Source organism: Melanostigma gelatinosum, assembly GCF_949748355.1.
Source record: "Melanostigma gelatinosum genome assembly, chromosome: 2".
NCBI classification, from domain to species: domain Eukaryota; kingdom Metazoa; phylum Chordata; class Actinopteri; order Perciformes; family Zoarcidae; genus Melanostigma; species Melanostigma gelatinosum.
Window position 1 is genome coordinate 24,285,160 of NC_136635.1, and position 17,254 is coordinate 24,302,413.

The following is a 17,254-nucleotide window of genomic DNA, read 5'->3' on the forward strand; positions in this document are numbered from 1 at the left end:
TCATTCCACTAAAATCACAGGAGTAACAACCAACTTTTAAGATCTTTGACGGAGCGGAAATAATGAAAAACATGCTATTTCTGTTTATTCCAAAGGTATATTCCCACCGTCAAAGCTGTGAAGAGTCACATTCTCCCTCAACGTTTGTGAGACTTTCTCTTTGTGTTATTTCCATTTTGAAATGTTATCACAATGGCACTGTGGTGGACACCCACTTCTGAGCAGGAACAGGAAATGCCTTTAAAGAACCGGTGGAGAGATGTCTTCTTAATGAATAAAGCCCGGAGCGTCGAAGCTGCCCAACTACTCAGTGACCTGGGGTTCACGTAATGAGCAAGGTTTTGCACCATGTCATTATAGGCAATATGTTAAGCCAATATAAATCATCAATGGAAGACCTTTTGAGATGGTGTAAAAGCTCCAATCAAGCCCTCACAGACGGGCAGAACAATACCAACACTATTCTCTCCAGATGAAATCCTCCAATGTGCCAGAGGAGGAGGAGAGGATGGAGGAGGAGGATGGAGTTGGTACAATGGCCTCCATCCGCTTTTGTCTTTTTCAAAAGGAGGCAACTCATGTGTTATTAACATAAGGTCTGTTACCTGAGATTGCTTTCTACCTGGCATGACTGAGCAGAATATGAAATGAGCTTCTGGTGGACACGAGGCCATTTTATCGCCTCGACGGCCATTCATTGCTTTCAAGCCTTGCTCTTATTCTTCCTCTTCTTTTTGTCCACAATGGCGTCTTTGATGCATTTCATCCCAGGTGCTTTAACCCTTGATGGAGCTTCCCTGGAGGGGAACAGAGCTGCAGGAGACGGAGAGGCAGAATAAACCACCGGGAGAAATTCTAAATAGCAACGTCAGTCCTTGTTTTCGTCTGAAGACGTGGATTTGATTAAGATGAGAGATATGAGGGAAAATCAACAACTGAATCTAAAATGTAATTTTGAATTTCTCAATAATTCAGTGCATAAGCATGTTGGTAGACAGTGCTGAGATTGAACGAGTTATTAATTCTCTTTTAATGTGGAAATTTACAAGGCCATTTCCAAAGGAAAGCGGCCAAAAACAAGCAGACCGGTGCAATAACATCTATCGCGTCACTCATCATAAAAATGTTCATTATTGCACGCAGACAAATGCAGAAAACAGTTTCACTGTGAGCCGCACAGACAGAGTCCACACTGTCTGACTCTCAGAAGTTAAACTCGAGGTGTGTGCGTTACAGATTCTGCCTACGAGCAAGAAACTCGAGCGGCTGTGAATGTTCAATGTTTCTTTTCACCAGCTCGCTGCTCGTGCTCTTTCTGAATGCCTGCCAGATGTTGTGGGGCCAGAATGTGCATGTGTAAAAGCTGCTTTTGCTTTCCACAATGCAGCAGTTCTGAAAGGGATTTTTTTTAGGGTATAAGATTCGGGATCGCTCTGTTAAAATTGGCTTTAAACCGAACTAAACGCTGGACTCTGAGCAGTTCCATTTACACGTAGCAGTACCACCCGACGGTGTGATACCTTGTAAGTATCATAGTGATGTGTCTGGCTGAAAAATATCCACAAACAGGTAAGAATGCAGTGCAAAAAGTACAGCTTGTGCAGGAGAAATTCAATAGAGGCAAACAATTAGGACAATCAACAAGATGTTGTAGCAAAACGTCTATAAAACATGGATTTGGTCTGATCTGGTATTCCCCTGTGTCTATGGAGCTTTGTAATTCAGCTATAACACAGACATCGTTTACTTGGTACACCTCCAGTTAATTAATTCAAAATAACCTCTAGCATAACCTAGATGGTCTTTTTTTTCAGTACTCAGCAGGACATCCGAACATGCAAAAAAATGGAAAATATGTCTACATGCAAGCGTCGAACATTAACATATCCTGCATTCATAACAACGCTTCCATGAACTTCTTTATTGGAAAAAAAAAAGGCCAGAGAACCTCATTGCACGGTAGGAAATATGGACGAGCAAGCTTCGGGACAGACACACATCAAGCAAACGCTTCTGGGATGAACAACCGAACGGAAAAAACAACAACATTACAGGTCTGTGCTGCAGAATGGATCAATAGAGGACAAGTGCCGGAGCACTGGCTTGATAATCGCTGCAGCTTTCTGTCCTTGACTCAAACAATGGTCGCTCTCCTACTGCTTCACAAAAGGCTTCACCATGGAAACTGGTGATGGTGAAGATACAGGGAGGGGCTTTTCCCTTGATAAAATAATTATGTGGTCGGAAAAAAAAAAAGATCACTGAAACATGATATCACACATTAACTCATAAACCCAATTTTATTTATTTTGAACCTTGATGCCTCTATGTCCCCATACAATACATTCAGTATATACATTTGGCCATGAGGGACTGTACAGATATGTTATAGTAGTGCATACACACGCGGCACGGAGATGTACACAAAAGGAAAGTCATACGTGCCACTTTACCACGGTAAAGTGATTCACAAGATACACACGGGGCAAGTCAATGGCTGATGTTGTTTGCTTCCACCACACACACACACACACACACACACACACACACTTTAAGACACTTCTGAGGGCGGAGAAGAGCTCTTTCAGGCTCTCTTGATAGAAATACACAAATGTAAAGAGTGTGTCTCCCCCTGCCAGGACACCCTCCCCTCCGTCTCCCCCCTTTTTTTCAATTTTCCCTTCCTCCAAAGCTAAGGCCTCTCTCTAGGCAGTGCAGCTGTCAAACACAGGCTCTTCCCTATAAGAGAGTAATACTCATCAGCAGCAGTAACTACGTAAAGAGCCATACTGTCAACATTTGATCTCTTAAACAGGGAAGATAAAGGATACATCACATGTATAGTTTATTTAATTTGCACTTCTTCTTAGGATATCTTCTCTCAAGGAAATACATCGGTCCACTTCAACAACATAATAAAGCTGCAGAGGTCGCATTATCACATGAACAGACACCCTCATTTGACTTACTTATCTAACGCACCCAACAAAATAAACGTCTGTATACATCCAACTTTCTGCTAATTACGCTCATGAACTAATCAGGTCATTCTGCTGATAACATCTCTTCCTGGTGGACATTTTGTACCATCACATTTGTCATAAGCATTTGGTGGAGGCACACACTCCAATCATTTCCCCTTCAATGACTGCAGTTCATAGTTGCATAGCACACAGCGGAGATATAGTCAAAGCCAAAATGTCTTTGATTTTTGTATATACAGCGGTCATGCTCGCTGCATCAGTTTCTGATTCTAAGGGTCAGTCATTTTCCACTTGGACCAAAGCTCCCAAAAAATCTCTACATTTACTCGGATTTGCTCATTAAACCACAGAATGCGCAACTCATACGACTGACAAAGGTTTCATCTGAAGAGTTTGTCACAAGCGCTCATTAGACTCGGCTTCTTCTTGCTGTAATTGGTCAGCGGTATTATATGCTGACATATTATTGGTTCTGTTACAATAAACTGCAGAGAGCCGGCCACAACGACAGCCGTGTCATTCGTAGGAGTTGCTGAAACAAAATGTGGTTCATGAGAAAATACAAGAAGAAATGAATATCGATGAATCATGGGGCTGAATTATACTTTGAGGTCAGGGGAGAAGAAAAAAGGTGCCGACAACCAAAGAGGTTCAAGCAAGGGCCGTCACCAGTTTGTACCAGCAGGGTCAAAATACACAATCTGTGCACACATTCTCATATGCGTACAGATCCCACACACATGTTGGGCGTGTTGGACACATGCATACTCACTCGCAGTCACACATGTATGCACATCTGGTAGTAAAGGGTAGATGATAGCGGGACGTGGAAGCATGACGTGGAAGCATGACAGGTAGGTGTATTTCCGGTTCAAACAGGCTGCTCTGTGATTGGTCCGGGGGAGACCTAGGAAAACGTGCATTTTTTCCGCACAACTTGAAACAGCAAAAAAATGCAAAGCACCACAGAAAAAGAGGCTGGAGTAGTCCCAGAAAACACGATCACATCGGCACGGAACAATGAGGGAGAGCGGGCCACCACAAAGGAGTAACACATCAGTGATAATTACCCCCAAATAAATTACAGTCACAGAACAATCGTTAAAAGCAGAACTGGAAATCAGCTGATCTAGCCGACTGATTTGACCCATGCATTATAAGGCATTAACCAGACGCGTGTCACCGACATCACACAGTATCATATTAGTGACTAAACATACAATTGCTGATCTGGAAAATCCGCTTGTTTTTTTTCATTTAAAAAAATCTTGGTTAATCTGTACTCAAAAAAACAACAACATATTCCTAAAACTGATGATGCCATTTTTAAGTGAATCGGGAATGTTGAAGGGAGGGCAGATAGAAGTCTGCAATCCCATTGTACCTATTGATCTGCAGATGGGCGAATGAAATTGATTTTCTGAGGTAGACAATGCAGGCATATTTCATTCTCCCGATGCAAAGCCGTTCTAAGGAGGGGGAGCGGGGGGCGGGGCTAATTTGGTCCATTTGGACAGGCTCTGGTCTCCGGCCTCGGCCAATTGTACTGTGTCAGACGGGTTGACCCATCCATCATGATCTCCTGCCTGTCTCACCACTATGGTACTTACACTGCCGTTGGTGTGGTACACCCACTCAGTGATGGATAGCAGACAGCATGCACTATGACAAGATAGAGAGATCAGACTGCAGTGCTCACAGACATGCTATTTCTGCGGCAGCTGGGGACTCCCCATTCATAGAAGGCCCGTTTATTCAATATCCTGACCACTGTATGTGGCCCATGTGGACAATATCCCTCAACATGCCTAATAAATGTCGCTTCCTTTACACGCTGCTTACAATCTTCAAGCCCCCTTACCAACAACTACAGTATAAACAGAGCCGAACCAAATGGGCAGTCAAACTTGTTCATACAATTCTCATGAAGTGCACTCTCTTAGAAAAACATTGTTTTGATAAAAGGTACACCCCAGTGACACATGTTACAACGTTGTACCTTTCTGTTTCTTTGAGTGTTAAGTGCTAAGGGAAATCAGCTCAAGAATCAATGAAATGATGTTCATCAGATAGTCTGTGATGCAATGAAGTGGGCGTCTGTCATAAATAAAATAAGATTAAAACAATAAAGACTTCTGCAACATTGAGTCTGTATGTGTAAGATAGTATGCAGTGGGCCTTCAAGACAGGTCGGGAATCTGTCGGCCGGTGAGGTGAGTCGGGAGCAGCAGTTCTGGGACGCCGCTGTTCATCTTTCCCATGAGCCTACTGGGTTCTGTCCAGAGGGACAGGAAGCGTTGAGCCACAGGGTGGGCCCAGTGGGTGCTGCAGGGAACGACGCCTGCAGGTGACCCGGAGCACTATAGTGTCCTGATGGCCACAGGGTAGAGCAGGGACATGTGTTCGGCACCCTTGATGGGCAATTTCCTGCTGGAGTAGAAATGGATGATCTCTGGCACGCTGTCAAAGGGGCAGCTGTTCTGGCCCAGGATGTACTTGTTCTCTTTTGTCCGCGACAGCTTCATGTGCATGAAGCCCTGGCTGCTCCTGGAGACAGAAGAACACAGAAGAGAGGGACGGACAAAACGGTATTAGTCCGATAAAAAACACATTTTCTAAGAGACTATGGCAACACTAACGGGTCCGAGCTAAATGCTGATGTCAGCGTCATGGATGTATGTTTCTACTCGTGGTACTGAAACTGAAAAATCCCCCTTTGACCAAAAAAGTATTTCCCCCAAAAAACGTTACAAAAGGGACTTCTTTAAAAGTGTTGACAGGACACCTTAAACAGCAAAGATGATCAATTGTTACTCTTTGTACTGGGAAGTGAAAACTATGCCACCTCATAATTGTTGAGATAATTTAGTCTCTAGACCGAAGTAGTGGACCAACCCACTATCACTGAGCCGAGAGCCACGACGGCTAAAAGCTGGAAAAAAAAAAAACTATTTAAAGAGAAAAGCGTGCCAGAAGCCTGCTGATGTGGGGAACTCGACAGATCTCCCCTCCTCGGCAGCGACTTTCTCATTTACTCCCACAGTATAGTTGCTCCCTACAGTACGTGACGATGTCCTGAAAGCTGGATTACTCTGGAGCTGTCTGGGGAGGAGACTAAAAGGCAGGTTGCTTAAAGTGCTGACTTCCACATGCAGAACACAAGGATGAGGCCAATGGACCCTCAGGATATATCACTCAAGCTACAGCAACAAAGGCACGGCAAATTAAAAGCTCCCTGTGTGTTTCTAGGCCCCTTCGATCAATACATTTTACGGCTTGCCAGTAATCTTCTGCTTTAAAATAGAAAATGACTTTTTTTGGAGTTAAGCTATGCAACAGTAAGCTTCAGCAAGGAACCGATACAAAACTAATGGTCCCCATATATCCTGCTGTAAATATACCGGTTTGATCATCTGTCGTCACAAAAAGACATTAGCATAATAGCTTCTTCAATCAGCAGCTCATGCTTCCAGCAAGTTACGATTGCTTCAGGCTCAAATACTGTGCACTCCCTTGCTGCAAGTGGGCATTATGGCCCATTATCAACACAATGTGCACCCGTTCTTTCCAGCTCACTAAACTCCCACCTATCCTACTTCGTATCTGCTCCTTCGCTAATCTGAAATGTAACCCCCGCTGCTGAAACGCAGAACAATGGCAGCCAGGAGGATAGCAACAGACTCTCGCGAGGACTGTGCACATGCAAGGTGTTAAGTGGAGATATTATTTATTCGACTATCGACACAACTAGGAAGTGGGAATATCCTTCTGACAAGCAGGCATCTCTGATTTGATAAGACAGGGCGGTCAAGAGTGTTGAGGAAGTTTACAACCTGTATCACATGCCAGGCTTCTCTTTTCCACATTCCTTTTGTTTCTGCTCTTATTACTTATGGGTTGATGGATAGTCGGTCAGACAAACCAAACGACTGATATATAAAAAAAAAAGCCATTTTCTTGAGGTCGTTGAATATATTCCCAGTGTAAATACATACTTATTATGTGTGATTTACAGGAGCAGGAATTAGGCTTTAGGCACCTCATACGTACGAGGCGAGTCTATTCTCTACTTATCTTGTAATTGCATGTGTAAAGCCTGCGGACGTGTTCTCTCCGTGATGCAGAGAGAGAAACCTGGACAGAGATAACACTGAAGTGGAAAACAGCCAAAGACGTACAGGGTTCAATACAGAAACTCCCTTCAAGAAAGAGAACACGTGTAAACCGATAAACGGAGATTCCTTCCTGTGAGGTTATGTCAACAGATGAGACCAATCCTTTCTCTAGCATTAGTGTGATTACTATTACTATTACAGAGAAAGAGATCTATGAGGTCTATGAGCCACACTTAAAAGGACAAACACATCAATGGCATCGTTTTTAGATTCCCAACTGATGCTACAGTCGGTGCTCAGGGCTGCTCATCACGTTACAGTCCTAAACAGGACGACGGAGCAATATGGCCGAGCTGTTGATAAAATGAATATGGGGGCTATTTTTGAGAAGACAGGCCCCTTTGTGGCGTTATCATGTCCCTGTGTTTGCGGGCTTCTGTTGTCTAATCGGGATTGATCTCAGCGGGGAGGTCTGCCGTCCTGTTTGTTGATGTTTATGACTTTGATTTGAACCCTGCAGTCCTCAGAGCAGGAACACAGCCTGGCAACAATCACAGCTTATCTCCACCTTCAACATATTGGATTGCTTCCCTGGATGATGCTCACAGTGTTATGAATCTGGGGCACCAGAAAAGGCAAAGTCATCCGCCAAAAGATAATGATCATGCGGCAGAAGCGATGACCCTTTTTAAGCATTACTGGGCATTAGATGTCCTGTTCGCCTATTATTTCCTATGAGCCCAAATTGAATGAGTCTACCTGGGAGGAGCCCAAGCATTCTGTAATACACGATTGATAAAAAAGAAGGAAATGGTTGGTGGTGTGAAGTAGGCGAAGAAGTTTTAAGAAACAAAATCACAATCTGGTTGATGAAAAGCTTCAATTGGCTGTATAAGCGGCAAAAAGTCAGATTGAATATTTCTCGTCATTTGTCTTGTCTGAGCCACAGAGAGGAAAATCTGTGAAAACAAAAAGCAAGACGGGCCTTTGGAAAAGTATTTAAATGGCCGATGCAAAGACTTTTTGGTTGTTCTTTCAATTGGCAATTTAGTCTCCCTCAGTCTGTGTTGTGGCATCAAACTGACTCTGGTCGATGGATTTTCTTCGTTCACTAACTTTCTCTTCTCCGCCAGCGGAAACATGCTGTGCAGAGCTCTCTCGCAAGGTGAGGAACAGGACGACACTGTGCTCTGACAGACTTGTGAAGGGCTTAATGTGTTTCAAACACCTAAAGGGTTGCTCTCCACAGAGAGAGAGAGAAAAAGAGAGAAAAGGAGCGGTGAGGGGAGAGCGGCAGGTGAACAGAAAAAAGGGGTCAGGAGGGCAAAACAGACAGAAAATGCTTTCCGTCAGACCGGGGGACTCTTGGGGCTGGAGGTCTCAGCGACGTCTGTCCTTATCAATAATGCAACACACATATGTACCACCTCATGGCCTTATACATTTGTCAGCAACCTCAGACATGGAGGATCCTCACCTTGGGTTTCGACTCGTTTTCAGCGGCAGCGGGGGAGACGGGCCTGTGTGAGCAGGCTGAACTCAGAGCAACCTCTGCCTGTGTGCTGGCACCTGTCATTCCTGCCAATCAGCCCGCTGTTTTCTAGGCTTGATCCGATTGATGCCAAAGCCAGAAGATTTGACATTGTGTGACAGCCAGGAGCTGACTCACACAAATATACACATGGCAGTTCACACACACACAGAAGCACGAAGCTTCAAGAAACAGTCTACGTTAATGATTTTGACGACTTTCCTGCCAGCTATTCAGCGAGCAAATGCAGCAAAAGCATCATGTCCCAGAACTATACACATTTTCCCCTTGTGGCCCCTGGCATGAAAGGTTAGACCACCCCTGCTTAGCCGCTCCTTTCTCTATCACTTTGACTTTTGCCCGAATCAGCGTCAGCCCTATCAACTGTGCGGGTTGCCTAAGGCATAAGCAAACCAAAAGGGTCTGCTTAGGGCCACAAGGGCACCGCTGAATCCCGTTCTGATTACGGCTCCAAAAAGCTTTCAGGGTTTGCTGAGGTCATCCACATGTGGAGAAGTGGTGAAGAGTATAGTCCAGACCAAACTGCACTGCATGGTTTCTCTTCTTCTGCTTCTCAGGAGGACAAACAACCATTGTTAGCCTTTAGGTCAGAGAAGCATGGAAGTGGCAAGTGCATGGCAAATAAACCAACAAGTAAAGCTTCCTCCTACCTCACCAACTGAGCCCATTAGTGAAACACTTTAGCAGCTGTGCTCCTCTCTCATCTGCTCTAATAGTGCAGCTCATTATTGAGAGTCAGCTGCACAGCTGTGGGATGGGTATTGTTGTTCCTACATGAGTGTTAGTGAGGCCATTACTGAAAAAGAAGGTTAACATAAAAGAATTCTGCATTTTCATGAAATTTGGTGGACGGGTGGCACATGGGCAAACCCATGAGATCTTGGAGCAGATCCGCATCACAATACACAATCAGATACACTCATTATGTCCAGCGCTTTCTGGTCTTCCTCCCTTTAAAACGTCCACTCAATGCTTTCAAAGAATATAGCAATCAGAAATTGTATCTGGTGAGGTAAAGCCTCCAGCATTCGGTCATCTTTTACACCATATTAGAGAGATGGGGGGGATTCATACTTTCTAGTTTGACAAAAAAATATCTCACTCTCGGTTCATGCTCCAAAAGTGCAATTAGAAGTGTATTAGCAAAATTCGCTCCCTGCAATATCACTGTCAATGTCAACGCCCCCCTATAGAAAGAACCTTTTGTTCTATCTACATGGAGGTACGTACGGGTATAGTCCACCTATACCTCTGTTCATCCTTAGTCTGCTCCCCTCTCATAACTGCCGTAAAACTAGTAATTGTTGTTTGTGCTCAAATGACACCCTCTTACCGTCTGTCCCTGAGGCTCGCACTGAAATGAGCAAACAGGCTTTTATGTTCTCGGCCCCTGTAGCCAGAAACCGCATGCAGACAGAGGGTTTGGAGGCTAATTCATTTGGAGTTTGTAATTGCTTCCTTAACAAGGTCTGTTCCCTCCTGTTTGTCTTCCTCGGCATATGATTCTGGATACTATGTGTGTTTTGTTTCGTGTGTTCAGTGCACTGTACGCTTGTTTAATGTCTTTTAAATGTTTGCAAGCGTCTTGTCTGAAACACTGTATTGTTGCAAGTCTGTCGTTCAGCATTTAGGAGGCTTTGCTGTTTTCTTTTTTTCCAATGAGTAAGTAAACAGATGATCAGCCTCCGAGACAGGAAGTTAGACAGTCAGCTACAGTAGCATGAAAATAATGGAAAAAGTTTTCAGATGGCTACAAATTTGTGGTTATGAGTCATGACACCTGGTACACGCACCGCACAAAGAAAATCATGAAACCAAACCCGCCAAAGGTACACATTCCCGTAAAAAGAATGGGATGCGACTTCAAAACCAAAGCAACCCTCTACCAAATGTCAGACCAGACTAAACCAATCACAGCGGCTCCTTCAAACCCTCGGCTGGATATGCGGCAGGGATCAGGGGGCGCTGATGAAGGGCAACGTTAACTGTGTTGTGAGCATGACATCAGCAAACCAAGGAGCCCACGGGGAGAGGTCAGAGGGGTTCCCGGGGGAGGTGGAGGACAAGGGACGGGGAGGATGTAGGTGGGAGATAGAGGTCTGAAAGGTGAAATCGATTACCATATTAAAAAGGCCGAGTCAGCAGACTAAAAGGAACCTTTGTGAGCAAGACGTTGGATTCGTCCACAATGGGTAGCGGTAAGCATGGGTAGCTGCTACACTTCTCTGGCTCTACGCGTCTCTGAAAAAACCCTTAACCTTTATTACAATCTAATCTTATCTCAGCACTGTTTGGAGAATGCTATTTAAAGAAAGAGAGTGGTGTCCTTACTTAAGGGAGAGGGAGTAGTCGTTCTTGCTGGTCTCGCTGTTTCTCACCAGGTAGCTGGCCTCCTTACACAGCCTGAGCAGAGACTCCGCATCTGTTCGGCTGATCGCTCCATGGTACCAGCTACAGGGAGCAGTAGGAAGTAGGGATGAGAGCGAGAAGAGAGAAGAAAGCAATGGCAGAAAATGGAACAAAAGAAATGAAACAACAAGGGTCAAATCTGCTCACGAAAAGGGCCAAAGTGGTGTATTTGCAATAAAATGCAGTCATAACAAAGTGACATCGTGATCTGACTCACAACTGGCCTTCCAGGGGCATGGTGGGGTCAACACGCTCCCCGAGAGAGGAGCTGCAGTGGTCCAGTGAAGACATTTTGGTGTTGACCAGACAGCCACTGGAGTGTCGCTGCAGCGGGCGTGTTTTCCCCTCCATGGTAGGCGACATTCGGGACTTCTCCACACCATCAAACTGGACTGTAATCAGGAAAAATGCAACAGTTGAAACATTTGAATCTGGAAGAATATGCATGCACTGTATATGTATACCTCAGCTAGCTTTTAGGTTAAGCTCACTTGGAAAGCTGGTGTGCTTAAAAACATTGGAAAAAGTTATGATGTAAATTGCTGTTAAATATATCTACTAAACTAGAACATAGCAATGGAGTGTGTTGTGCTTTTACACACACACACACACACACACAATGTCACTCTGTGTCACTCATCCAACTGAAGGACGTACACACAGTGGTGGAGGCATAAATCAATCCTGCCACACTGTGCACACATCCCATTGAGACAAAACACACACACACACCCACACACACACACACACAGGCAAACTTCCTCCCAACCACTCAAACAACCACACGCATCTGTAAATACACCCGCATATACTACAGTATGTGTGTCCACGTACACTCTCTAACTACACACAAACAAATGTGCACAGCCATGCAAACAAGGCCACTTGGAAAAGTCATGCGAAAAAAATCCCACGCACAGGTACTGCAGGTCAGAACAAACTGGCTTTCCTAAACTCTCACGGTCAACGGTGGGCATGATAAGCTGTGTTGGCAACTTCACAGGGAAGTGTTTGATGGCATGTGGGGGCCGGAGGTGACCTGTGCTCACGACATGACTGCTGGAGGTCACTGAGCAACTCCACAGCCAACCGGGACACGAAAGAACTTTTACTGCTATTTACTGAAGCTAACATGAGAACAAAAGAGAGGATAATGTCCACAAGGCCGAATGCAGAAGTGAATTCTCACGTCTGTCGGGGGGGGGGGGGTTATGGAGGTTGGAGCAGCAGTGTGGTCGTCGGTGTGCCTCTACGTACATGTGTTTTTTTTAGCCCATTCCCCGCCGTCATCCATCACTGTGATTGATATCGTAGCCCCCTTGGCTTTGGAAAGGCCCATTTAGAGCCACTGACACGCTTCTCGAGCAACAACATCAACAACTATATGACGAGCTTTAGCTGGAGATTGCTGGCAGCTAAAATGTTTAAGATCAACACATAGCTGAGCCTTTGATGGAAGGAGTTAATGTGGCATGAAACTCACAGCCATTGCCTCGCTAATGGCCGGTCTTGCGTCTCGTCCCGTGTTTAATTACCTGGACTGAACATGGCAGGTACCGTACAGACAGCCAGGCACTGTGTTCTCCACATGTCGATGGAGATGGGTCCGTCTAGACTCCGTATTCCAGTCAGAGGATTCCATTACACTTAACAGTTTGTAAGTTTGCCAAGTATTCCTGTACCACACTGAGCGGGAGGGCTGAAAGTATCCATCAATCAATTTAGGCTACACGAGACACGTGTTCAGCCCTAAGTAGGGCTGAACACGAGAACATAGGACTGTCTGTAGAGACTGTAATAACAATACATTATTATTATTTTGATTATTGTTGTCTACAGAGCCAACCATTTACAGTGTGCTGGAGTAACAGTAACTCTCTATCGGCACCATTCATTGAGAGCGATGAAAGAGCGTTGTTTTTGACTGGACCAATAAAATCACCAACGTTCTATTGAGACAGTGTTCCAATAAAAGGAATGAGCAATACATTGAGCACCTTGAAATTGTTGTAGTAGTACTTCTTCTTAAGTAAAGGATCTGCGTACTTCTTCCACCACTGCCTGTGATGGAATATGAGCCAACAGCAGGTACGACTATTGAAACAGAGTGCTGCAGTTTCAGCTCCGACCACCAGGTGCTCCCCTTCATCTCCTACTCAACTCCAGGTTTAACTGGCTGGCCTTCAGCTCACTGAAGCAGTCCCCTAAACATAAACTCATACAAAGGATTATAGCACATGACTCCGCCTACCGTTGTTATCTTGGCCTCTGCACTTTTGTTCATTATAGGGCTTTGGGCCGAGTCTTAAAACGACAGCCAAATTGTACTGTTGGATGACGGCTGGGCAAATTGTGGCTCTAACCTCAGACCCGTGGACGACTGTGAGCTGTAGCGTCTCTTCCTCGGGGTCTGATGCTTGAACTACAGGCCGTCAAATGATGTTTCTGTGTTGCCCATAAGTCCCACATGGAAGACGTCATTAGTTCTCTACTTTCTCCATACAGTCCATTTGAACCACATGCTGACTGCCGGGGGAATACAGTGCAGGCAGGATGAACATACAGTATATACGTGCAAGGGTGAGAGATAGCGTTTCCATGGAAACTGACCAAGGGGACAAGGGAGATGCATGTTTGCTCCGCTCATCCCCGTCAACGCTGACACACCACAACATGAAGACGCAGTCAATAGCTCTCTCACTCCCTTCCTCGCTTTCAATTTCTCTCTTCCTGTTTGCATATGTCCAGCCCTTCCTCTCTTCCCCCCCCCACCTTTACTTTTGATCCTTTCATCCCACACACTCCAGTCCTGTCTCTCTCGGTCTCTGTGTTTTTGTTTGTCAGGGAAAGAAAAAGATAATGGCAAATTGGCTGTGGAGGAATGTCTGCTCGTCTCATAGAGAAAAAGCAGGAGCAGCTTTGATCCGTTATCTTCTGATGGCCCTAAAGCAGCACTATCAGTCTCTAGATATGTCTGATCCTGTAACTAAATTGTTAAACGCAACCTATACGTCCATATACAAATTGGGTAAAATATGCACTTAGACATAATGTGTTTTGTTCAGGGATCTTAACAGTTGAAGCTAGAAACGGTGGAGTGGAATAAGGATGAATGTTGCTATCTTGGTTTCCCCGCACAGTCCATCTGTCAGTGGATCCACAGCCCTCTCAGCCATCCGCCTGACCTCAGCTCTTCACATTTTAAATCCTCCCAGCACCCCCACTAATTCCTATCCTACACTTTCCCAGATTTAACACAATCACTGCCTTATGTGACCTTGATTTAAACATTTTCTTTCCTCCACTTCCTACAGAGGGCTGAGTGGCTATTGTCAGAGGAGCTCACCCCATCAACCTTCCCTGTCAGAGCAGAGTCTTTCATTTATTTATTTAGTCTCGTATTACCCTGAAGGGAGAGGCTCCAAACGAAAACAAAAGCTTCCGTTTGATTTGCTCGACAGTGAATGAACCCGTGTTTTCTTTGATTTGCCAGGCGTCTCACAAACACTACGGCTTCAAGTTGCTGTAGAATTCGGTTTTAGGGCTGAATATCAATGGGAGGTAGCTAAACTCATTCTCCGGAGCACACGGTCTGAGACATGGCGGACAGGAGATTGACGAGAGGATTGGCCCAGGAGGGGAACAAAACCCTGATGAGAAGGTGAAAACACACGTGCACACCTTCACATGCACGCAAAAAGACACGTACGTAAATGTGCAGGGGCATCGGTGTGTGTTATCAGTATTGTTGCTTGTAAAGCACCGCAAATGGAATCTGTGTATCAGATTGAACTGTCAGTCAGATGGTGACTGATGGCTTAAAGACCTGCCCCCTTCAAACACATGGCTTCCTTTAGAGAGCTCTATAAAACACAGAGGGGTTGAGTTAGGGAGAGGACGCAGATAAACACAGAGGTCAAAAAGACATTTCCGTGATTACACTCCCGACCAATCCATAACACAAAGCGCTGCAATGTAATTCAGCACAGCACAGCACAATACGAGACAAAGTAATGCCGTAAGAACGTAGAGAGATATTTACAGTGACCATTAAACATCACAAAAAAAGCCTGTTAAATAAGGAAACACTGTAAAATGGAATGGTAAACTTTTCAAGGGTGTTCAAAACATAAAGTAAGAAAAACACCAAAAAAACAGAGTTAGAATAATATGCATGAGGCCTGTGAACGGCCCGAATATGACCCTTCCCTTGCACACATTCCTGAGCAAATCTCTCTAATTAGGCTGTTTAATTAACCATCATTTACTAATGGTGCCCCTCTCAAAAAGGATGACTAGTCTGAGGGGTAAAGTGTGCCATCGACCGTCGTATTGTGAAAATTTCCAGCCAGGACGTGTGAAATGATGAACAGGTCTGCATCTCATCACAATGCACCGCACACTGAAAATAGTGCTCGGCGTGGTGATACCCCAGAAACTGGCAGCTTTAACAATAGCTTACTTTTACGTTGATATTAATTATGTGCATCAGGAACTCCAATACTGATTTGTTGGACGCTTTTTAATAATATATGTTTTAGAGCTGCTTGTTGCTGAATCCAGAAGTTAATCTCTAATGATTCCACCATCTAGGAATATGCCAGATCCAAAAATGAAACTCTCATTAGGCTTTTTCAAGACTAAGGAATGACCCTCCAAAGTGTCAGCTAGTGGATCTATTTGAAATTAAATTTGGATATACTTTAATTATTCTGTTTTCTTTAAGTCTTCTTAGGAGTAGAGGCAGGAGAAGGTGACACCAATGCTTCAAAGTGTGGGATAATTAATTCATGTAACAAAAAAAGGGTCAATTTCTTCATTATACTCAGAGGAAAGTGACTTCCATTTATATGTAGATGTAATATCTGTCCTGTCAAGTCGCATTACAATTTTGATAATGAGGTTTACGGATCAGTCAGATTCCCCTGAACTGTAATGGATGTTGTTTATTCTTGGTCTATATTAGAGCAAGCCACAGAAGCCTTTACAGACACGTACAGACTCTTAGCTCTGTATCCTGGCTGAGCCAATCTAGAGCACGTAAACACTCCCGTGTGTAACGGATGACTAATGTCTTGGTGTGCGACTGAGGGTCCGCCTGTCCGCCCAGGTCAAGAGAGTGCATTGTAACTGTATTCACAAGGGTTGCAGAGGCCATCACCCCCCCCTCTGTCTGCCACAGTGGCCTCTGACTCCTATGATGTAGAGTGGGGCCACACTGGCTCAGACAGGGAGAGGGATCACTTTACAGCTGGACGCCAATCTTAAACCCACTGACATCACAGAGGGAACCAGAACCTTTCCCATGGATTTATGGATATAAATCAGCTTCTTGCCCTGTCCTCGCCTATAGCACACAGCGGTGTCCTCTTACATGGTCTCACACTCTAAGTCTTCCCACTTTGCCAGGGGAAATCCCATTCTTGGCATTAGTTCTGCTACACGTCCCTCTTTTCCCCTGGTAATTACAACAGTCAAGATTCACGAATTAACTAATGGCTTTATCGGTTGAAAACAGATGACTACTTGTCCATTGTGATTGATAAGATGGTAAATAAGGCTAAACCCTGAGGTGAAGAGACTCTGATCAAGAGGTGACTCAAATGAGTTGGAGAGAACAGCGGGCCAGAGGGACATCTGGGACTGTTATGAGTATGTTGACAAGAGGAAATGGGGGTCACAGCGAATGGCAATTACGCATGCAGAAGGCAGTTTAGCACAATCAAAACTAATGAGCCGTCAGCCCTAAAACCGGCACGAGAATTAGTGATTTTCTGCCACATGTAATCCAGATGGAAAAGTGCAGTAATTACTGAGCTGCTACCTAAAGTCATATCACACAGATGTCAGTAAGTCATCACTGACCAGTTAAGTGTAAGCGGACATGTTCACATTATCCTAGCCCGTCTGAGCTGCTGGTATGTTTTGTAAGGATGATCCTTAAAACCTGTTCTGTTTCCAGTTCATACATGAAACCATTTTAAGCAGGAGGATTATTGGTGATATTCTTTGCAAGCGATATGTATGTCTTTGGTAGCCAGCTATGTGATTGGTTAGTTATTTTTCTAAATTCCCTCCTGAAATTTCAGCGCATCCACAAAAACTGGTGTAAAAGTGCAGATATGCAACAAATCAGACTTCAATGCTACTGGTTTAGTGAACGCATGCACACTCTTCACCAATCAAACTGTTCC

General features: G+C 44.6%; 1 protein-coding gene across 3 annotated transcripts in view; it reads right to left on the reverse strand.

Moving 5' to 3' along the window:
* Positions 1 to 2,324: 2,324 nt before the first annotated feature.
* shf (Src homology 2 domain containing F) overlaps positions 2,325 to 17,254 on the reverse strand; it is an 84,969-nt gene continuing 70,039 nt past the window's right edge. For all 3 annotated transcript variants that reach the window (XM_079284944.1, XM_079284942.1, XM_079284943.1), the window contains 3 exons: positions 11,278 to 11,452; positions 10,983 to 11,102; positions 2,325 to 5,531 (listed from right to left, as the gene is read on the reverse strand). In XM_079284944.1, the coding sequence (XP_079141070.1) occupies positions 5,345 to 5,531; positions 10,983 to 11,102; positions 11,278 to 11,452 (482 nt within the window). In that variant the 3' untranslated portion in view covers positions 2,325 to 5,344. The remainder of the gene's footprint in view (positions 5,532 to 10,982; positions 11,103 to 11,277; positions 11,453 to 17,254) is intronic.